Source organism: Tenrec ecaudatus, chromosome 10 (assembly GCF_050624435.1).
Source record: "Tenrec ecaudatus isolate mTenEca1 chromosome 10, mTenEca1.hap1, whole genome shotgun sequence".
NCBI classification, from domain to species: domain Eukaryota; kingdom Metazoa; phylum Chordata; class Mammalia; order Afrosoricida; family Tenrecidae; genus Tenrec; species Tenrec ecaudatus.
The window spans coordinates 20,598,622-20,622,443 of NC_134539.1; the positions used below are offsets into that span (position 1 = coordinate 20,598,622).

The window sequence follows — 23,822 nt, forward strand, 5'->3', positions numbered from 1 at the left end:
GTATAGTCTCCCATTCGGTTATAATTGTCACTTTGTTCTGTTGTTCTTGTTTTTAACAGTCACATTATAATATGTTTAGATGGAAGAGCAGTTTTACTTATTTTGCTAGGTCTGAGAAATTGCTGTTTTCTGTTTTGTAATTTTGAAATGATTTAAAATGTTCAGAAAAGCCACATAAATCACGCAGGAGGTGAGCTGCGGGTGCTGAGCCCTTCCTTTTCACCTTGTTGGTAACAGGGTTCCCCAACCTTAAAGAGCACAAGACGCTTCAAGCCAGGACGCCTGTCACTAGAACAGATGAGACTGACAGCTGTTCATTAGTTTCACACACTGAGAGCCCACAGAAGGAGGACACTGCACATTGTGAAGGGCCAAACAGGGGTTGTCCTGGGGACCACAGTCCTCGTGAGTAAGCACACTTAGTAGTGGATGTAGCTGATTCAGGAACGCCCTCTCTCTCTACTGTTGAATTGATTCTGCTGCCTGGTAACCCTACAGGACAGAGTAGAGAGCTGCCCCTGTGGGTTTCTGAGACTATAGTTTTTTGGGGTTTTTTACTATAGATTTGTATAGGAGCAGAAAGCTTCAGCTTTTTCCTGTGAAATAGCTGGTGGGCTTGAACCACCTACCTTGTGGCTAGCATCCCAACATGTAACCCACTATACTACCAGTGCCCCTTGGGAACTATCCTGAATGGGAGCTTTGCCCTTAAGGTAGAGGATAGAACCAGAGCGAGCAGGGGGTTCACAGTTAGGTTTTGGGGTCCTGTGATGCCCAAAGCTGTCATGGCAGCCCCTATAGCTTACGATGTACACAATAGAATGTTATTAGATGGTAACAGGAATGATTCCTGGTACGTGCAAAGATGTAGCTGAAGCTTGAAAACCTTGTGCCAAGAGAAAGAAGCCAGTCACACAAAATAAGACATAGCAAGGCGGCTTGTGAAATAGTGGCATACAACACCGTAACCAAGAGAGCAAGATTTACCTCATGAGTAACGTGATAGAGCAACGCCATGCAGTCCCTTACCACTACATGCAGTCGCACAACTGCGTTTGCATATTGCATGACTCGGCTTTGCAGGAAGTGGCCAGATGAGTAAATTCCTAGAGAAAAAAGTAGCTTCCTGATTGCCTGGGGCTGGAGGCTTGGAGGGAAGTGGGAGAAGACTGCTACTCATTCTGGGACTTTCTTGTAGGGAAAGTGAAATGCTCTCCCTTGGATTGTCATGATAGTCAATACAATTTTGTGATATGAAAAGGCAACTAACTATTCACCCACATTTGTAGATTTTATGGTATCTGGGTTATATTTTTTTAAAGGCTGTTATTTAAATAAAGAAAAATAATAGAGTTTTCGTGTATTTTTACCACGTTTCCCCTAATATTGCCATTTTATATAACGATAGAACAATTTCAGAGTGGGTTAAGTCTAGATCTGTTAACTGCAAGCTTAACCCCACTAATCACTGCACTGGAGAGAGATGAGGCTGTTGGATAGTCTCAAAAATCTTACTCTGTAATACCGAGCTGCTCTGAGTTGTAACTGACTTGATGATAATCAGTTATGGCTCAATTAACTAAAAATACAAAATTAACACTGATGCAGTACTAAGCTACAGATGATGTTCAGATTTCACCAGATTTCCAACTAATGCCCTTTGTCTGAGCCATAAGCTCATGTTACATTTAGTTATGTGGGAATGTTTGGTGTTGCTCTATCACACGTACTGGGGATATTACCCTCGATTTCTTGGTTAAAGTATTGTGTGACATACGTTTTCCATAGCAAAGTTATTATTTTTATATTAGTAATTATTAAGAATCTTGGGGGGGGGATAATCCTTGTTTGCATTCAACAGTTACAGTACTGCCCCTCAGGGGTGCTGGCTTTACATGAGAGTTTCCATTCCAACGCCCAGTCTTCTGTTGGCAATCAGTCCTGTCTTCTATTTTCCTGTGGGCATTTAAACCCCTGCTGTTAGGTTCTGACAACGGACACCATCCTCACAAGACCTGTGGGCTCAATACAGGCATTCTTCTCTTTGCTTTTGGTACGTCTGCTTCCTTTCAGCTCAGCTCCATTTTTAGTGATTTAAAAAATGTTATCAGTCATTTCAGATCTGATCCATCATATTACTGGAACTAGAAGTCCTCTTTTCTTGGAAAACAGACTGTCATTGGATGATGAAGAGTGGAGGTAAAGCAAGACAATAAGGTCAGGGTCATGAACCTGGCTAATCTGGTATAGTTCAACACATGACACCCATCAAAAGGCTTGTGGATCAGATCCACAGACTGTGGGAGAGTGTCAGAGCAAGATAGTAATAGGTTGAATTCAAAGGACCAGAAGATCCAGACTAGGAGAGCCCAGAATTGGGAAGGTCAGAGTCCACATCATTGCCGTGTGAAGGGCCTACACTTAGACATATCCCCTGCGCCTATGCCTTGCTCACATTAAGCTCATGAAGGTTATGGCGGGGATCCTTCAATATGACATCACAGTCCTCAAATAAAGGACTACTGCAAATACTGATTTTTCAACCCTGTTAGAAAGATTGTTTGTTTTTAATTTTTCTAACCACAGAGACTACTAAGAGGATACAGCCCGTTTCCCCCATCTTCCTTGGGAAGGTTAGGGCCTCTTTGTACTTTTGCAACTGGCAGCCAGGAATCCTTTCAGAGACCTACAAAGTACAACAGAACATCTTTTCACACTTGGGGGGCCATACTTCCTCATAGAATCTCACTTTATAGAAATATTCCAATGACAAAACTTCAATTTGTTAACCAACCTCATTTCTGCACTCCAAACCATTTTTCTTTTCTCCTTCCTACAGGGCCTTTCTCTCTAGATATCTTTCCAGAAACTGGGATTAAACGTGTCTTAAATTGAGTTCATCATCTCCATCACCATCTCCTTCAGTGGACTTCTTCTTTTAACAGTCATGCTTTTGTGCTGTTTTGTCCACCCAGGCCTCCGGGCCAAATAATTGCAGTGCCCTGGGGATGGCCTAGGTTCTTTCTATTTTTTCTTTTCCATCTCAGAATTACTATTGCTCGGTGTGCCCGTCCTATCGGTTGTTGATAAGTCCTCATAATCCAATGTGTCCCTAAAACCGTACAGGTAAGTAGGGAAAGAGAAGTGCAAATCAGGACCATTCTCCTGAAAGGACTTGATGTCCAGTTGTGGAGACAACTTATATACCAGAAATGGAGAACAAGACCAGCCAGTGTGTAATTAAGTGCTAAATTGGGTAGCACAGACATCTAATTATTAGAAATTGGAGGGAAGGAAAGGAGAGAATGAGGGCCTGAGTTTTCAGGGAATAGTAATGAGGATGTCGTATTTGAACTAGGTGTGAAACAGCATGGGTGGAATCTCATAGGCGTGTTAAGGAAGCATGAACGTTAACAAGTGCAAGGAACAAGCCACAGAGTTTTTGAAGACGGTACAGGCTGTCGATGCGTCGGAGTATTGAGTAAAACAGTACAGGATAGCATTGGAGGACGAGGCTGGATGACTGCTTCTTTCAATTCTTTGGCTTTTATTTCATTTGTCCCCTGACTCATGACTCTCTAAAGGCTGTGTTTGCCTTTTGCTTCTAGTCCACACTGCGTGAGGGTTCCGGGGACTGAGTGATCCCCCAGCCTTTGTCCCCTGCAACTCATGCTTTCGTGTGACACTCACGTGCTTTCTGTCGTCTTGTTTCCATTAACTTAGGGCATGTTTGTCTGCTGTTTGTCCCTCTGTTCTCCAAGTCCCATCACACTGACCACTACTTGATATTCTCTCTCCACACTGTCATGTGTATCTGTCTCCCTAGAGTCCCCTCAAATAATTTCTGTTCAAAATAGTTTAAAATAGAGTATTTATCCTGGTCTGCCTCGCCCCCAGTAATTTAGCATTATATATATTTCTCTTCCCATTCAATAAGGTGGTAAGTTCTTAAGGGGTTAGGGTCATGTTTTATAATTGATTGTCACTCATAGTCCGATGTACCACTCTGTATATGTTTTTGGTATAAAATAGGTAACTTAAAAAAAAGGTAACTTCTAAGGAATTATTAGTGTTGGTTTTTTTAAAACACTGGTTATTTGTAACATTAGGTCTCTTCCTAGCTGGGATCCACAGTTGATACTCGTGAAAGCAACGTCAAGAAATCAGGTGACATTGCACAAGGCACCTCTGCTGTACAGAACCGCTCTAAAGAACAGAAGAGCAAGACGCTCACTTTGTAGACTAAGAAGGCCTGACTCAAGCCTTGGTGTTTTCAGTCACCCCATATGCATGCGAAAGTTGAGCAATGAAGAAAGAAGACCTCAGAAAAACAGATACATTTGAATTACGGGGTGTGCAAAGAATACTGAAAGTACCGTGAACTGTCTGAAGAACAAACTTTGAAGAAGTATGGTCAGAGGCCTTTAGAAATGCAGGTGGCAAGACCAGTCTCACATAGTTTGGACATATTATCAGGACAGATTGGACTCTGGAAAAGGACATCAGACTTGGTAAAGTGGAAGGTCAGTAAAAAAGAGGAAGATCCTTCAAGGAGGTAAATGGACCCCGTAACGCTGGCACAATGGACGCAGACAGTCATACCTATCTGTTTGGAGGACGGCATAGCCTCGGTGGTGTTCAGTCCTGGGGTACACAGGGTCACTGAGAGTCACAACCAACTCCAGGGCACCTAACAAGAAGAACAGGTTGCACAAACAGCTTGTCCTTGACTAGCAACCTACAGGTTGGTGGTTGGAACCCACCCAACAGCATGAAAGCTACTCCTGTTGAAATGTGCCTACTGTCGTGCCTGGCACTTCCTACTCCCTGTAGTAAAATGTTCATTTCGCAGTTTTTCTGCAGTTCATGAAAAATAAAAATAGGAGTAATAGCACTAAATCCAATTATCTGAGAAATATCCTTTCTGCTTCCCCCAAATTAATAAACACATTATGATCAAGTGGGATTCATACAAGGAATGTGACGTGATTCAAAATTATAAAAATCAATCAGCATTATTCACCACGTAAATAGAACAGAGGAAAAAAATCATATGATCATCTCAATCAGTACACAAAAGGCATTTGAAAAAAATTCCACACTCTTTCCTGATAGAAACTCTTAGAAAAACGGAAATAGAAGGAAAATGCCTCAACATAATTAAGGCCATCTATGGTGTTCTTGGAGAAAGGCTGAGCACCTGCCCATTGAGAACAGGCGTGAAGCAATCATGCTTGTTATCACCACTCAGATTCAAGAGATCTGGCCAGTACAATAAAGCAAGAGAGGGCCAGAAAAGCTCCAAGCTGGAAAGAAGTAAAATGATCCCTATTTACAAATGATTGTGAGCCTTCACACAGAAAATCCCCAGAGATTCCATAAGATAGCTACTGATAATAATAGAAGGATTCAGCAAAGTGGCAAGGCACATACCAGTGTAGGAAACTCAGTTGGGTTCCTCTACAATAGCGAGGCTGAAAAGACAATCAAGAAAACAATGCCTTCTATAACAGCATCCCCTCCGCCACCTAGGACAAAATACCTAGGAATAAACCTGAGGACGCGAAAGACTCATATTATGTAAACTGTAAAGCTCCCCCCCCCTAAAAGTGCCCTATAAAACACTAAGAAACTCTCAAAGATACCTACATAAAAATAGAACAGCATTCCAGTTCTTAAATTGAAAAAAACTCAAGGAAATATTCAAGCCTTGAATTGCAATCATGAAAGATTCTATGGGCAAAATATTGAATGATTGAAAAGAAGATGGAAAGATTACACAGAGTCACTTTACCAAAAAGAACTAGCCAGTCATCCATTATTTTAGGAGGTAGCATATGAACAAGAACCAATGGTGCTAAAGGGAAAAGTTCAAATTTCACTAAGGCATAAGCCAAAAGCAAGGCTCCAGAAGTTGATGGAACACAAATCGAAGTGTTTCAACACACTGTTGAAGCACTGGAAGCCTTCACGGATCTATGCCAGGAAATTTGGAAGACAGCTAGTTGGCCAACTGACTGGAAGAGATCCATATTTGTACCCATTCCAAAGAAAGGTGACCCAATACAATGCTCAAACTGTAGAGCAATATCATTAATATCTCATGCAAGTAAAACTTTGCAGAAAATCATCCAACAATGCTTGCAGCAGTACATTGACTGGGAGTAGCCTGAGGTTCAGGCCTGATTCAGAAGAGAAAGTGGAACAAAAGATATCATTGCTGATGTCAGATGGATCTTGGCTCCAAGCAGAGAATACCAGAAAGATATTTACTTGTGTTTTATTAACTATGCCAAGGCATTTGACTGTGCGGATCATAACAAATTATAGATAACATTGAGAAGAACGGGAATGCCAAAACACTTCATTGTGCTCACGCGGAACGGGTGCATGCATTAAGAGTCAGTTGTGCAAACAGAACAAAGGAATACTGCATGGTTTAAAATCAGGACAGGTGTGGTCAGGGTGTATCTGCTCACCGTACTTGTTCAGTCTATATGCTGAGAAAATATCAGAGAAGCTGGATTATGTGAAGAATAATGTGGCATCAGGATTGGAAGAAGGGTTAACAACTTGCGATATGCAGATGACACAACCTTGCTAGCCAACAGTGAGGACCTTTAAGCACTTGCTGATGAAGCCTTCACTGTGGATACATCCAGCCTACAGTATGGAGCACAACTCAGCGTCAAGAAGACCAAAATCCTCACAAGTGGACCAGTAAGTAACATCATGATCAATGGAACACAGTTGACGTTGTCAAGAAATTTAATTTGCTTGGATCCATAATCAGTGCTCATGGAAGCAGCAGTCAAGAGATCAAAAGATGAGCTACTTTGGGCCAATCTACTGCACAAGACTTCTTTTAGAGTATTGAAAAGCAAGAATGTTGCTTTGAGGACTAAGGTGGGCCTGACCCCAGCCCACGCTCGATTGCCTCATATATATGTGAAAGTTGGATTTTGAATAAGGAAGACTGAAGAAGAATTGATGCATTTGAACTGTGGGGCTGGTGAAGAACATTGGAAGTACCTTGTACTGCTTAAAGGGCAAACCAATTTGTCTGAGAAGTATGGCCAGAGTGCTCCTTAGAGGCAAAGATGGCAAGGTATCGTCCTATATTCTTTGGACCTGTGGTCAGGAGAGACCAGTCTCTGGAGAAAGACATCAGGCTCAGTCAGGTGGAGGGGCAGTGAAAAAGTGGAAAGCGCCAACAATGTGGATTGACACAACGGCATCAACAAGGGGCTCAGGCACAGCAACAATAAGGAGGATGGAGCAGAGCCAAGCGCTGTTTTGTTCAGTTGTGCGTATGGTTGCCGTGGGTTAGAACTGACTCGATGGCATCGAAGGAAAGCCTAAAACAATCTATAGATATAATCTATGGATATCATCTCAATCCAAATCCCAACAACAGTGTTTAGTAAAATGGAAAAGTGCAATAACCAATCTGATATGGAAAGAACCCTGGTGGCGTTGTGGTACCGATTAAATGACACACACACAGACCAATGGCACAGGAGGGTAAGCCCTGTCGTCGTCGACACTGTAGCTGGTCTTCAACAAGGGGTCAGAGTCCATTATGTCGGGGAGTGGGTGGGGAGGGGGAGAGGCACTCTCTTTAACAAGCCACGCTTCCAAGAGGAGGGAGGAAATAAAGGCCACGTGAAGACCACCAAGGAACAAGCTCAGAAGAGACAAAGATCTTCCCCCAGAGTCAAAGCGGAAAGCCTTCTTCTAGAGCTGACCTTTCAGAGCCTCCTAAAATGTGAGAGAATTAAAGTAAAAGAAAAATGATAACATGGAAACAGACTCTCCATTTGTAGGGAAATGAAACAGGATCCATACCTCACACCACCTTACAAACACTAACTAAAATTGAATTTAAAATGTAAATATCAAAGCTAAGACCACCAAGTTCCTGGAAGATAACATAGAGACAAAACGATGTGACTTATTCTCCCCCCTCCCCATAAATAGGCTGTAAAACAGAACCACAAAGGCAAGAACAACAGAAGACAAATTAGATAATTTAAGACTTCCTAAAAATTAAATAACAAAGTAAAGTTCACGCTGTACTGAATCGACATCCCGAGGGTTCCATTCGGCCCATCGATTGGCTTGCAAAATAAGCAGTATTAATCATGAGCTCTGTGTGCCTCTAAAGAATCATCATATGAGACTGAATAGCCAACATTTACCCTAAAGCCAAGCAGAGAAAGTAAGGTTGACAGGGACACTAGCGTCATGGAAACAGACACACCAGAATGGAAACAATGAGAATGCTGACACATGATGGGAATTATAACCAATGGCACCAAACTCTATGTATACAGATTATTAAGTGGGAAGCCAATTTGCTGGGTAAACGTTCCCCAAACCACAACAAAATATTTATATATGTACATATTTAAAAGAAATACTATTTCTTCTATCTTTTCCCTTGAGCCTCTCCTGAATCTGTGTTCTTAAATCTCTGTAAATGCATTTAATTTTTATCCTTCCTACATACTCACCCATGTCATTTTGCTGAATAACTTATATTTGTAGATGGAGACAAATTGTGTGTGTTTAAAGGAGCTTAAAGAGCATTGGAGAAAATAGAGTATTGTAGGAAAAAAATAATTCTTGTTGAACTATGCAACTGATCTGACACCCAGGTAAATTTTAATAATTTAAAATTTTAATCAAACATCCATCAGTGGAGAGAGCATCTGGGACTTAAGCTTACAATGACATTTCAATATCCTTAAATTCAGATCTTGACATGAATAAAGACTATTTAATTTCAGCACATTCCAAAAAATCAAAACCCAAACAAAAAAACTCACTGCCATGAATCAGTGCTCACAGTAATCCCCTGCGGGTTTTCACGACTGTATCTGTTACGAGAAGGATAAAGTCCAGTCATTCTCCCGCAGAGCTGCTGGTGGTTTTGAACTGGTGACCACATGGATCTCAGCCCAATGGGTAACCATTATACCACCAGGGATCTTAGGTGAAGTTAAAACAAGAATATATTGGGGGGTCTGTGTGTCAGGTTGCTTTACTTTTATTTTATAATTTAACTTCTTTTAAAATATCTAAAGTACTTTAAATATACTATCTCAAATTATAATTTTTTATTTATTTTAATTTTTTTTCAAATTATAATTTTAAGTAACACAATTACTTTCCTGTCTCCTTTAAAAGCTTTTAAAGTAGTTTGATCAGTCCTAGAGTTATGTATACTAACATTCTCACTTTCTGAATAGTAATGTGGTTTCAGCCAGGTTGAGAAAAATACAAGAACTGTGGAGTCCAGTTTTAGAAATGTTCTAGAATTATCTCACCCCTCAGAGAATGTTTCTTGGACAATGTATATAGTAATCTGGAAATCAATTTGTAGGTCTTTAGATGGGGTCAGGGAGGAGTGAAGCGCTGTGGGGAGGGAGGGATAGAGCAAGGGGCATAAAGAAGGGATGGGAGAGAATTTCTTTGTTTAACCAAAGTAATGTGGTCACAAAACAAACAAACAGAAAAGAAAACATATTGTTGATAACGAGGGGGGCTGGATCAGACCCAAAACCTGTCTATAGACAATAGGACATCCCCTCACAGAAGAGTCACAAGGAAGGGATGAGTCAACCAGGGCACAGTATAGCACCAGTGAAACACACAATATTCCTCTGGTTCTTTGAGGCTTACACACACACACACCCACCCCACTATCATGACCCCAGTCCTGCCTTTTACTGTGGGCCAGACCAGAGCATGTGCACAGATAAGAGCTCACGACACATGGAATCCAGGTCAGAGAAACCCTCAGGAACAGACATGGGACTATCAATATCAGGAGGGTAGGGCGAAGGTGGTGAGAGGAGGAGGAAGGGGGATCCTGTCGCAATGACAGACACAAAACCACATACTGCCCCTGCGCCTAAGGGGAGGAAAACCAAACTGGGGGGAGGGAGACAGATATGAAAATAATAATAAGTGGGAAGGGGGATGGAAAGAAAAAAGAGGAGCTGATAGCGAGGGCTCAATTAGAAAGTAAATGTTTAGAAAATACTGATGGCAATATATGTACAAATACGCTTGATACAATTGATGTATGGAGTGTTACAAGAGCTTTAAGAGCCCCCAATAAAATGATCTTTTAATAAATAAATAAAAACTACCCCCACCCAAAAAATAAAAGTTATGTGGTCAAAAAGCAATTTTGTGAGGCAGGCTGAATCTTCTTCAGCAGTTTGTAGTAGTTTGAGTAATTTCTTCTGAGGGTGGCCTTTTATCAAACTTTAACTTCTAGGAATGTCCTTGGCCTCTTCTAAACTCCCTGATAACATGAGGCCAGTACCCTGAACTAAAGACTCCCTGTAAGTTGGGATTTCTTTCCGTATTGGCACTTTTTAATTTGCTTCGCAGGTTGTTTGCATCCGCTCGACTTGGAACGCGCTCTCCCCCAAGCTGAGCTGTGACACAAGACCTCTCATTGTGAAGACCCTCAGTGAACTGTTTGCTCTGGTTCCCTCCTTAACAGTCAATACAGTTGAATACGAGGTACGTCTGGGGAGCCCACGAGTCTCCTGTTTCTATATTGGGGAGGTGTGTCTGATGGAATCGCTTTTAGAGTAACTATCATCGGTTCTTTTCAAAAAGCCCTCTTATTTTTGTTCTAAGAACATGCGGGTACCTTCATGGGCTGTCAGGAGTAGGAGGATGTCTGCCCTTGGCAATGCCAAGTGTTCTCACTTCCCAAACAACAATTATAATGAGAAGGTGTTACAGTAATGTTATAATGTGTTATAACAGTATGGCGGTAATTTTTAAAAGTCAGTATGTGCAAAATCATCTTTCTATAGCAACAGGGTCCATAAGGCCAATACTTTTAAATTCATTTTATTGATGTTAACATTTCAGACTAACTTACCAAGTCTTTAGCAAAGGCAGAGCAGATTTGCCCAGTAGTAGAGATGTATTTTTATTTGTCCTTTGCGAGCAGTTTTTCCATAGAGTTTGGATTTTACATGTTCATTCACATTTTCTTAATATTATCTCTAATATTAATATTATAAGACCATTGTAAAATATATCTTAGGAGAAAGAAATAATTTGAAGCTTTACTCAGTACTTGTTATTAAAGTGTGTTGAAAAGCTTAATGGAAGAGTCTTTTCTGTAAGATTTATAGATTTCTGATAAATATCTACCATAGTGTCTTTTGTTCGAGTGACATGACGAGCCAGCGAGCAGTGAATTACATTTATGCCCCTACCTTTACAAGCCATATTCTCTAACACACTTATATCTCTTCTTACCGTTTCTTCAAAGAGCAGCAATTGATTTTCACTTGCAGCCTTCATGAACTTTGAGTCTCACTTATTGCTTCATAGGCTGATAATCTACAGCTTCGCAATAATAGTCCCTTGTATGTTTTGGATCATAGGGTCAGGGTGGATTTCGGAATAGTGCTCGTAGCATTAACTGCTGCACACTGAATAAAATCAAGTCCATCCTTAATGAGGGTACAATACCCAACACAGCGCCTGATACATTCTACGAGGGGCTTCAAAACATTCACAGAAAAATTCCATTATCTTTTAATTCCATTTTCCCACACTTTTGGGTGTTCCCTTGTATATATTTCTTCATTGTGGAATAAAGAAATAAAGGAAGAGAGAGTATTGTGAGATCCACTTATTCATTAAACAAATATTTATTGAATAGCTGCTATGTACCAGGCATGTAACTTGACCAAGATTATAATTACCGTAGATACTCATGTATAAGCCAAGGTTTTCAGCACATTTTAATGCAGTTTTTGTGGTTAAAATTAGGTGCCTCGGCTGATACTCGGGTCAGCTTATACTCGAGTATATACGGCACTCAGTGGAAAAGTGGTGTCTGAACCCAGAACTTCCTACCTTCATTGTTGACATTTGCTTATCTCACCATGTTGTCAGTCTCTTCTTTCCAGAAGCTCCAAGCTTAGTAAAGGAGTTGCAATGATAATTAAAATCATACCTGATGAGTATAGTTAATCAAAGGAGTGTGGTAGGAAAAGTTACCAGCATTCGTGGAAGAATCTGAGGAAACTTCCAGTTGGTGCTCTTTGACTTGGTCTGTGAAGAATTAGTAAAATGGTGCATGCCCTTGAAGTTTGGGGAACTAGAAAGTGCAAGGGTTACAGAAGAACCCGACATGGGGTGGAAGGACAGATGTTAGACATGCCTGGACTGAAGTGGACACCGGGTGCAGGACGGCAATAGCCTTTATCGGCTCAGCGGTTCTCTGAGCTGTGTGTCATCTTTGAGGAGCTTTTCTTGGTTCTGTGGCATGAACATTCAAAATGAAAAAGACATAGTCATTAGCCTAAAGAGTGGACAACCCAGCAGCCAGGCACACACGAACGCACACGCACGCACTCGATGTTCAAGTGTGCCGTGACTTTGACTGCTCAGAGCAGAGACAGCAGTGGCTTGAATGAGACTCGTGGCATTTGTACTTGGACCTGAGGAACTCAGTAAGACGTGGTTAGACTTAGAAATGTAAGACGCTTAACACCTCAATGTGTTTAAAATAGTCATGTGTTTAGAGTATGAGTCCACTTTTAAGTATTTTCATTTTGTAACTAATGGGTAAATACATGTCCAGGGTCAGTTATTGGTGTAACTTTTAGGTGAGTGGCTTATTAAAAAGTGCTTATTCATTCCATTTTAACTTTGTGTTCAATGTGTTTTCTGTTCTTTACTGACTTTTCAGAATTTTAAAATTCAAGCCCTCAGCTTCCTCTGGAGTCACACTCAAAACAAGGTACTGTCACGTGGTGGGTCAATGACACACATCAAAGCTAGGAAGGGAATTGTGAAGTGACACTCTTAAGATAAAAGACATAGCTCCTTTGAAATGATTGATTCAGGATTTTTAAACCATCATGACTATTAATATGTTTAGCTTTAAAAATTATCCTGTTTATTAGTAATTTTTTTCATAAAGTGAACTTAAAACTTTGTGAATCTTACAAATGTGAAGAACAGTTGCCACTGACGTCAGATGACCCTTCCCCTTCAGCGTTTTAATCCCTTTCCAGAGTCACAAGCATGCCGACCAAAAATACAAACAAACGCAAACCTTTCAGTCCATTGATTCTGTTTTGCCTTCAAGGTTTGTTCCGCCACGGTGTGGTCTGCATGCGCACTCCCAGTTCTGTGGAGACATTTCTTATGTGCCCCTTCCAATCACGCAGTACAGAGAAGGAGTGTAGGTAACACGATACCGAGCTCAGAGAGGGCAGAGCTTAAATCCCAGCAGGCATGCCCAGTTAGCAGGTGGAGAACCAGAGATGGAACTCAGGCCTGTCAGCCTCTTGACCTTCACACTCATTCCATTGCCCATCTTATCCTGTGGGGACCTGCACCCTTACGATTTGCTTTATGTTTAATGTCCTCGGATAAAAATCACAGCACTTCTGAGCCTCCGCTGAGTGGCATTGTCTTTCTGGTAACAGGGACATGCTGTCCAGAAAAATCTTTAATGCAAATAGTTTTCCCATTTGTTATTTTCCTTGTCAGGCCCTTTCACAGTTTCCTTCATATTTGCTTTAGAAATGAGACTCCACTTCCTTAATCTCTTTCCTGAAATTGTAGGTATATATCCTCTTGACCCAGGCTTAAATGTCATTCCGAAAGCACTGATTGGAAAACCTGGGCACTGGCGAGGGAAGGCTGTCTTTCTCTAGGCTTGATATTTTTGCCATGATTGTTCATTTGTTTGTTCACGTTTCCTTTACCCCCATCCAGGACCCAGTGGTAGCAAATGCCGCATATAAGTCTTTGTCGAACTTTCGGGCAGGGGAACACACCATTCCTCATCTGCCTGAGCAGGTAGGCATTTCGACGTTCTCACTGCTGTAGCTGACTGGCAGATCTCAGCCCCTCCCTAGCAGATCCTTCCTGCTCCTTACGTAATTGCAGATATGCTGTCCGCAAAAGGTAAGCGTGTGTAGTCCCGAGTTTGTCCATCTGCAGAAGCCTGTAGCGGTCTTAGTCATCACTGAAAGTGGATTTAAATCTCTTTGGGGGCAGATGGAAGGCACGCTTGGTGCTTTTGCAGGCTCCTCAATGTGCCTCGGTGGCTGGCTGCGCCCCTGCACTAGTGGCTTGTCCAAAAAGGCTGTGCCACTGTCGGAACCCCTTTGCCAAGTCAGCACACCCCGAAGAACTTCAAATCCAAGCCTGGCCTGCATGGACTAGCTTCTTATGCCACCTGTGCAGCAAGAGACCTGTGTTTGTGAGGAGGAATTGAGACGTCACAGTGTGAAATAGTGTATACCCCCAAAACACAAACTTGCTGCCAAAAAGTCTGTCCTGACTCACGGGGGCAATGTATAACAGGGTGGGCAACCTTTTTTTTCTGCCAAAGCCCATTTGGGTATTTATAAGATTATTTGTGGACCATAGAAAATTATCAGCTTAAAAATGTTCCTGCAGTATTCGGCCAAACATTGAATGAGCTCACCCCTAATGGGACAGCTGGTACTGCTTCTCTCGATGAGGAGCGTGCTGCCAGTCAGAACGAATGCTTCTGCGGACCGGCCCCCAGTCCTGCTGTTCCTGAGTCTTTCCAGGAACAGACAGCCTCACCTTTCTCCCGTGGAACTGCAGTGGGTTTGAACCACTGGCTTTGCAATTAGCAGCCCGATGACTAACCCACATTACCTTCGTTGCTCCTTAAAATGAGATACATGTTCGCCACAAAGAACTGGATGAAGTATAACCATCTTCTCAGAGGTGGTGCTTGACATGACATGATCTTCAGTTTTGACAAAACTGAAAACTTGCCGTAATTTCTCTTATCTAAGACATGTAGGTAAGCGTCTGCTTTTGCATTTAGTCTCACTGTCAGCTCGAGTGCATACAGATGTCAATGAAATGCCTTTAGCATGGATGTGATGTGTCCTGTGACTCAGAATTAGCCCATGAGGTGCAGTGGCAGCAAGGGTTGGCATGCATTTCTAGGGATAATTCCTAGGGATGTACAGGCATTAAAATGGATTTGATTTTTTTCCCTTCTGGATTGAATTTTATAAGAGATTAGATGCCAATAGGAACCAGGCAAACTTCTTCTCCTGGCAACTAATGACAAATAAAGGAGACTAAAGACAAGCTCTTGTAAAACCAACTCTTAAATTGCACAAGATTTCTCAACTGTTTGAGGGTTCATAACATTGGATTGTTCAGATTGGATGCATTTTCACAAATGAGAATGTTTACAAAAAGATGTTCTGTGATCCATAAAATAAAAAGATGACACTTCGGACTATGCTCCAGTAACTGGAAATATAGATAGCAGCTAAGGAAGAAATAACTCTACACTTAAGTTTAGTATTAAAACTCTCCCCAGGAGGTTGGCCACAGCATCTGGAAAGATGCCTTTTTAAAAAAATTATTTTCATTGTTAATAAGCTACTGCTGATTTATGTGGCAGCAGCTACCTTTACTTTCAGCTTTTATTGCAGAAATGTATTCCAGTTAGAGTAATATCTTATAGTAAATAACTCTCGCGTTGTCTTAAGTGTTCAAACTCTTTCTTTTAAAATACTGATAAGCTTAGACTGCCCTCTACTCTGCGGTCCTTTCCCCACCAGCCAGAGAGTGGCGGCCATCCGCTTCCGTAGATGGCAGCTTCAGACTCCCTATGGAAGGTCACTGGCCCTGGATGGTAGGCTCTTTTCCAGTTTCTGATTATGATTGTGAGAATTTATCCTCAACTAAATGCTAGCTACATCAGTCAAATGTTAGCTCCTTCTTTAATCCACCTCTTCTACAACCTGTAATTCCTGAATGGCCTTCAATACCTCTTTATACTTTCCAGCATGAAGAGCAGTAATGTCCTCGGGGTTAGAATTTCTATATATATTTGGGTTTTCACAATCAGAGTGCAAAGAACTACACAGGAAAGCTCATATAGGCTTATCTTTTTAAAGCTTGCTTTTTGATCTCTCTTTTTTCCATCCCCAGCTCCTTTCTAGGATGTAATCTACTCCCCAGAGTAACAGTTTCTCACTATGGTGGATCTTCTCAACTCTGGTTGGCATGAGGGGAATACACATGATCCTAAAGGTCATCTACTCTGATGTTGATTCTTGGATGATCATCACTTCCAAGACTGCACATACCTCCTCCTTCTTTTTTTTTTTCATACCTCCTTCTTCTTATTTTTGTTTCATGCACTGCTTCTTTAGAGCGAGGCTTTTTACATTCCCAGAGACCATGTTGTGGCCATACCACACTGAACTCACCCGACCGCATCTAGAGACCAAAAGCCCAGAAAGAGGTCAAGGTGTTTACATCACACCCAGGTCCCCCTCAGTTAGCAATTTAGTCATCTCTCCACTTCTGCCTTAGCAATGATGCAAGTGATGGCAAATAGAGGCTAATTTTCTATGAAAGCATATTTTCAAATGCTTGAAAAGTCATTGCCATTCAGGGACTTTTATAATGCATAAACCAAACTTCTTCTTTGCATTAAAAGAGTGTCCACTTTGCACCAAAGGCAATCGACATTTCAGAGGCTGGGTAGAACAAAGGTAGCAACAGGGATTGGCAGAGACATCAGAAGGAATATTTAGGATTGAGCAAATCATTACCCTTTGGTGGGATGGAAAATGTCAGTGGATAGTGGACCTGAATGAGATAGCATATGAGTTAGGAATTTAAATGCCAAATTCATCTTTCTTGTCATTGGTTTGTTATTGGGAAATCCTGTAGACTTAGCAGTGATCTACAGGCTCTGTTTGTATTGATTGTTTAGTTGAAGTCTACTAAATACTAGACAATGTCTTATGAGGTAGGTCTATTGAATGATACACACGTTTTTTTAGGTTGTACAAATACCATTGATAACCAATTTATATTTGTTAATCTAACACTGGTACCAAAATTTAGGGGATTTTTTGAAAGTCTGTTGATTCTACTCTAATGTTGAAAAATAAACACAAAAAATTTTCCCTTCGGCTTTTTAGGTTCTTAGCTATCTGTCCTTTTTCCGTAACACCTCCAGCTCCCAAAAGACACGCGCACACACACACACCCTTATATAGAACAGTTTTTCTTATAAAATAATCAGATATGGTGAAACATTCAGGCAGAAGACTGGCTTCTCTCTTGACTTTGGTTCATTAAGAAATAGATAATTTAAAATTAAACTTCCCATGATAGAGACCTACAGATAGATTGTTGTGTTGATTTCTGGAGTGAGTAATATAGAAGAACTGATTATGCATACAGTCTTGCTATAAATATGGTGTAAACTTGTTGGCTGAGATTTAAATGAATATCACTGCATTTATCAGAGGCTATTTCTCTTTTAAAATGAGTTTATGCAGACACTTGACATGTCCCAAATAGCATCTTCTGTTTACACTCAGGCGCTTACAGTTTTGGAGATTTTATATATAGAGAAAGGTGATTGAAAAGTTATCAGGTTTGGAACCACCATCCAGTGAGGCATTTTGTAAAGATATATCTCCAGTATTCAGTTGGAAGCAGATTTCAAAAGTAATTTATCATTATATACTTTTTTTCAATAAGCGTATTAGTAATGGAAGGGTTTTCTTCTACTGTTGTGATGGTAGTGATATGTATGTGTTTTAAATGGACAAGTCATTTTTCTTGGCTGTTTTAGTAACTATGTTAGGCAGAGTTTTCATGGAACAGTTAATATACTGGAAGTCCTTCGACTCACATGGCCTGCTGGGTCCAAGGTCAAGGAAGCAGACAGCAGAGTCCTCCCTCTGGCAAGGCAGGCAAAGTCTGCCACAGGCAGCAAGCACCAGGGTGGGTCAGCAACAGTCAGTAGCTCAGGAGCTTAGCAGAACAGACCCGGATGGGATGTGGAACTCAAGCACTGACTGCAAGGCAGCAGGATCCACCAGCTTCAAACTGCGATGTATGCACCAGCAGCATGGCAAAGCAGGACTCGAAGGAGCCTCAAGCTTTAGCAACATGATCCACGGGTTGGCATGGCCCATAGGTAGTGTAGCTCCCAGGATGAGGCAGAGACCAAGCTAAAGCAGCAGCACGCTGGTCGGAACACCAGAGAGCAAGGGGGGCAGCAGTCAAACTGCCACCTGATTAATCCCACATGTTCCCATTGGCCAGGCTGGCACAACAAACCTAACTAGCACAGCAGTTAATGCAGTATTATTGCCAACATGTTAGGACTTCAACCAGTACTCTGTTATCGCCTCCTCTTGCCTCTCCCTAGTTGTGCTCACATTTATCTTGTTTGTTTGTTGTATGCAAACAAAGGGAAAATATTGAAGCTAGCAACGTGAAGCTGGAACGAACAAGTACTTCAGTGAGCAGTGCAGGAAAGATGGATAATGGAACTGTGATAGGACACAAAGTGGTCAGTTGCCACAGAGAATCAACTTATCTTTGTGTAAACAAATTAAAGGACTGGTTGGCCCATATGTATGTAAAACCTGTCATTTATACTTAAATTGCAGTGTAGTTGTGATTTATTTGTTAAGATATGTGCATATGAGCTATGCAGAAACATGTCATCGCCTTCATAGCAGACACTCTAGGGTAGGCCCCAGTTATGTGTGAAACTAGACAGTTTAAAATGGATGCATGAGTCAATTCTCTTCCTCTGATCTTTAGTAGCGGGCTGAAATACAGCCGCCCTTGTGAAGATGGTGCAGGGCAAGGTTATGTTCCATTCTCTCACCCATCGGGCCATGTGCGTTGGCACTCTCTGGACAGCAGCGAATCACATCAGCTCTCTATAGTGACTCTCAGAGACATTGAAGGCCTTGGTGCTGGGAGTCATTTGAACTACTTCAAAGGACAAAATGTGCACAAATATGGTACCCTTTAATCCTAAGGAAGTGATAGCCTGACCGATTCTGGATTTGGAAGCTCTGGGTCATTTGGTTTGCCTCACACAGCTTAAGACGTTGGTCAGTTTTCTTTTTGTGTTTTGTTTTTTCATCTTCTCCCTCTCCTCCCCCTCTTTTCTCCCTCCCCTTCTTTCTCCTTTTCACTTTGAATTATAGTCTCCTCCTTCATTGCTGCCCTTCCTCTCTCTCTTGTTTCTTCCTTTCTATTTCAAAAACCCTTTATTTATTGAGATATAAATCACATACCATACAATTAACCAATTTAGAGTTTGTAACTCAGGGGCTTTAGTAGATCACCACCATATTTTTATGCCACTATCACCATGATCCCATTTGGTAATATTTTTGTCTGCCTTAAAAGAAATGCTGTTTACATGCAGTCCCCACTTCATTCTTAACTCCCCAGCTCTAAGGAACCCATGCTTCTACCTTCTCTTTGAATTTGTCTTTTTGACATTTCACATAAATGGAATATTACCAGGTTCTTTAAGACTGCCTTTTTTAAAAACTTAGAACATATTTATAAGGCTCATTTATACTTTGGCATATATTGATAGTTGATTTGGTTAACTAATATTCCATTGTATGGACAGACCACATTTTGTTCATGCGTTCGAGTTGCTTCCACTTGGGACAACTATGGAAAATACTACTATTAGCATTTGTGCGCAAGTTCTTGTGTGCATATATTTTTGTTTCCCTCAGCTACCTATGAGTGGAATTGCTATGCGATATGGTAACTATATTTCCTTTTTTTTGTCAAGCTATCTTTTTGAGGTGGTAAAGCTACTTTACATTTTTACTCTCAGTGTCCACAGTCTCGTCTTAGCCCTCTGCATTTGCACCCTGGCCAAAGTACTTGCCTCTGCACAACACCTCCCCAAGTCTCCTGTCACCTATGAGTGTGGCATGTGCCAGAGTTTACCAGCGCTGGGGAGGGCTGGGCTGCACAGTATGTCGGGGTGCACTGACAGTAGTAGTCTGTCTCGACTCCAGCTGATATGTATCCCAGCCAAGAGCAATGACTTGTTTCCTTCAGGAGGCTGTTCACAAACTACTTTGAGTTTGTGTAACAAGTCAGAACACACAGCAAAGCGGTCTAGAGCCAACTTCTTGTTCAGGACATTTTTAGGCAACTAGACCTGGTTTGAATCATGAATACACCCTTAATAATGGTAAACCTGTTAGATTCCGAGTATGTTCTATGACCAAGGGCATTTGGCAATTCCGTTTGTCAGAACCGAAAGATTTTTCAAAGGTTTGAAAATAGTCTCTCTGGTGGGCAGCGATGTCAACAAATGCTCTCATGCCGTATCAGGGGGACAGCCTGATTGTTAGCTCTGAAATGATGGCTGGCTCGGCCCTCGAGAAATAGCTCCTCAAGAGTGAATCAGAATGAGGTCTTGGCTTGGAAAGCTCTCAGGGAGTCAGGAGGGTTTTACCCTTCCTTGACGACTGAAGAACCAAAGAGAACACTAGTTATGGTTGAAAGACTTCATTGGAGTGGAGCTTATTACACTTAAGAGAAGCATTTCTTCTCTGTTGTCTTTTATTCCCTGCAAGAATCCTGACTCAGGGCAGTTCCTCGATGGAATAGTCCTTTGGGGGCCTATGAAGAAGGCAGTCTGCAAGAATTGTTCATTATTTCTAAAAATAACTCCGGGAGACAGGCTAATGGTAATGGCTAGGTTCTGGCACTTTATGGTTATAGCAATGACTTTTATATATTTTGATTTCCTCCCCTGATGCTTGATTGTTTCCATGTGAGCATTATGATGATGTGTCATTGAAAGTATTAAAAATTAATTAACAGTTATACCACGAGGAAACTACAGTAGTGGTACTCTTCCTTCATTTTTTTTTAACTTTTGGTTCAAACAAACTAATCACAGAACTACCCCAAACTCTTGCAAATTGAAAAGATAACACAGTAAAGTATGGTCAGTGTTTTATATTCCATAGTCACAATCCGCCGAGTCTTAAGAAAAAAGAAAATGCATCTTAAGCATCCCCCACCCCCATCCCCACCGGCCCTCCTACACATTCTGTTGGAGGCTTTTAAGATTTGGCTTAGAGATGTGGGCTAGTATCACAAATTAAAAAAAAAATAAACAAAGCAAAGCCTGAACTAGTCAGACAAGGCAAATATTTAATTATAGGCCATGGAAGTGTAGTATATTGGATGTGTCAGTGTTTGCCTTTTATTGTCTCATGGTGTAAAATGGTATTAGTTTTCTGTAATAATCATGCTTACGTTGGTTTAGGGTGATTTTCTTACTGTAGTACGATTTGCTCTGCACAGGGACCTGCAATTGCGCATCGACTGGGATGATGAGAGCTTAACAGTTAATCTAGTAAACAGCCAGGGTTGTTGTTTTTTTATTATGATTTTTTTTGACGTTATACGGTGGTGGACTCTCACTCGGTTATTCAAATTTGACACAGGGAAGAGCGTTCTCTCACGGCATCACTTGCTGTTGTTTCAGATCAGACCAGAAATCCCTGTCTCTGATGAGCCTGGTGAAGAGGCTGAGGGCGATGAGGTGGATGTCGACCTTTCAGTCCCCGGCCATTGCTACCTGAAACTGCTGTCGCTCACCGCTCCCTCGGTGCTCCCAGGTGACCGCTGCACTCTGGAGTGGCAAGGAAGCTGGCATTCTTCAGTGGTGTCACCCAGCTGAGCTGATGAACTGTGTTCTTATGTAGCATGTACAAGGTCATAGTGCTTTCATCTTAAGCACGTCCTTGTAAACTGAACAGCTCAGTGTGTCCTCTGTTCCATAGGGACGACGTGAAACTGTAAGGGCTGAAAAACTACCACTAAGAGGGTAGGGGGGATGGGGAGAGAAAGGAAAGGGGAAATTAGATGGGTAAAATTGAACTGGAAAATTAGTTCAAATAACCATCTCAGTGACAAAATGTGCAGTGGCAACCATTTAGCTGATATAATCAGGAACCATGATTTGAGCCAAACACTTAAATAATGGTTCTTGATTATATAAACTAAATGAAATGATCATTCAAAATTTCTTTCCTCACCATGGGCCCTCTAATCTTACATACAGATGATTAATGAATGAACTTTGAACAGAATATGCTCATGCCCAGCTTGAAGCATGTATACGTGTGCACATATGTGCGCAGGGATCGGAGTGTATGGCCTGTAATTGCATGCCTTCCGTTCCCAAATTGTCAGGTTCCTGACAGCAAAGGGAGGCCATATTCAGAGTCACTGAGAAGACTTTAATAAAGGGACTGTGTGCAATTGTGTTATCAAGTTAAGGGAATTTCATAGGGACTTGTGAATCAACCCAGAGTAGTTGATTTCCTTTGGCCTGAAGGGGCAAAGAGAGGGAACATTTACCAGATTACGACAGAGTATCTGTATCACAAGATAGCATTGTCTAAGGGGCTGTATGGGGTCCTGGTGCTGTAGTGCTTCCGTGTTGAGTTCCGATCCATATGGTCAGCAGTTTGAAACCCCCAGCAGCGCCTCAGGAGAACGACTGGGCTTCCTGTTCCTTTAATCAGGTACAGCCTCAGGAAACCCACCGGGGTCACCGGGAGTTAGCAGTGACTCCATGGCAGGGAGAGAAGGGGGCCCTGACCTTCAGAAGAAGGATGCAGGGGGCCTGCCGTAATCCTGGTGGCATGTCTGGGGAATGCATTCCCAACCTTTACTGTTTCTACCCTCGGGGCTCCTACCAGCAGCTTCCATGGGGATACACCCCTTCAGGCACAGAACAGGGGGAGGAAGAATGAGGGGTGGACTTGGAGAAGCAAGTGCCAAACATCCCCCACAGGTGTCACAGGGCTGTGACCTGGAGAAGGCTGGCTGCAGCTGGGAGGTTTCTTTGTCGGAAGAACAAAACTGGGCAAATGGCAGATCCTCCAGAGCATACTTGCTGCTTTTAACTTAATCATGGTTTTATATCTACTCAGAGTGAAATTTGAATGTAGTTGGCTGGACGCGGTTTTCACTCCTCCTGCACTGGCTTCCTTCTTTCCCTCGCTAGTGCACACGACTTTTTTCGTTTGTGTCTGTTAGTTCTGCTTCTGCGTTGGGCAGCCTCTAGTGGCACACGGGAAAATGACACAATTATAAACCAAGTCTCCTGTCAGGTTGTTTGTTGGGCATCTCGTGTCTTCTGGCCCCACATGCCTGTCTCTTCTTTTTTATTTGAAAACTTTCTTTTTTAATTGTGAATTGGGTGAAGCTTACAGTTTTCCATCCAACAATTCATACAAATGTAGCTCCATGTCATTGGTTGTAATCCCCACACAATAGCATTGCTTATCGCCATTTCTCCTGTGTTAACTGTTTCCATTCCTCCTTCCTCGCTAAGCCTTTTGAGCTTTGGGCAGGTGGGTGGCTTGCATTGTGGGGCTGGTTCCCTTTGAGCATTTATCAGCAAAATAGCAGTTTTCTATCATGTGATCGAATTCTGAACAACCAGTGACTTGCGAATAGCAGATACCTTAATACAGTAGACATCCCCAGATGGAATTCACAGAAATAAAATCAGCCACATCTGTGGGAAGACACGATGGAGAAGCTTAATCAAGATCAGCAGCTAACACCAGACCAGGGGCTGAATGTAGAACAGACCATCAATTTGTCAAACGTAACTTCAGGCTAAAGCTGGATAAAATTAAAACAAACCTGCATGAGTCAAAACACAACCGTGAGCCTATCCCTCCTAGATTTCTAGAACATCTCCAGAACAGGTGTGAGATGGAGCAATAGTGAAAGAAGACCTGATGAGCTGTGGGAGGGCATCAAAGACGTCATGCTTGAACAAATCAACAGGTCATTCAAAAGACTGGCAAGGACGCATCTAAGTGGATAGCAGAAGAGACTCTGAAATTTGCTCTTAATTATAGAGTAGCTAAAGCAAATGGAAGAAATGATGAAGTCAAATAGAATAGAAAATG

The 23,822-nt window shown here is 41.8% G+C and overlaps 1 protein-coding gene across 4 annotated transcripts in view; it reads left to right on the forward strand.

Annotated features, from left to right (window-relative positions):
- FOCAD (focadhesin) overlaps positions 1-23,822 on the forward strand; it is a 288,437-nt gene that overhangs the window by 163,624 nt on the left and 100,991 nt on the right. For all 4 annotated transcript variants that reach the window (XM_075559987.1, XM_075559990.1, XM_075559989.1 and 1 more), the window contains 4 exons: positions 10,408-10,542; positions 12,743-12,793; positions 13,780-13,863; positions 21,374-21,506. In XM_075559987.1, coding sequence (XP_075416102.1) covers positions 10,408-10,542; positions 12,743-12,793; positions 13,780-13,863; positions 21,374-21,506 — 403 coding nt within the window. The remainder of the gene's footprint in view (positions 1-10,407; positions 10,543-12,742; positions 12,794-13,779; positions 13,864-21,373; positions 21,507-23,822) is intronic.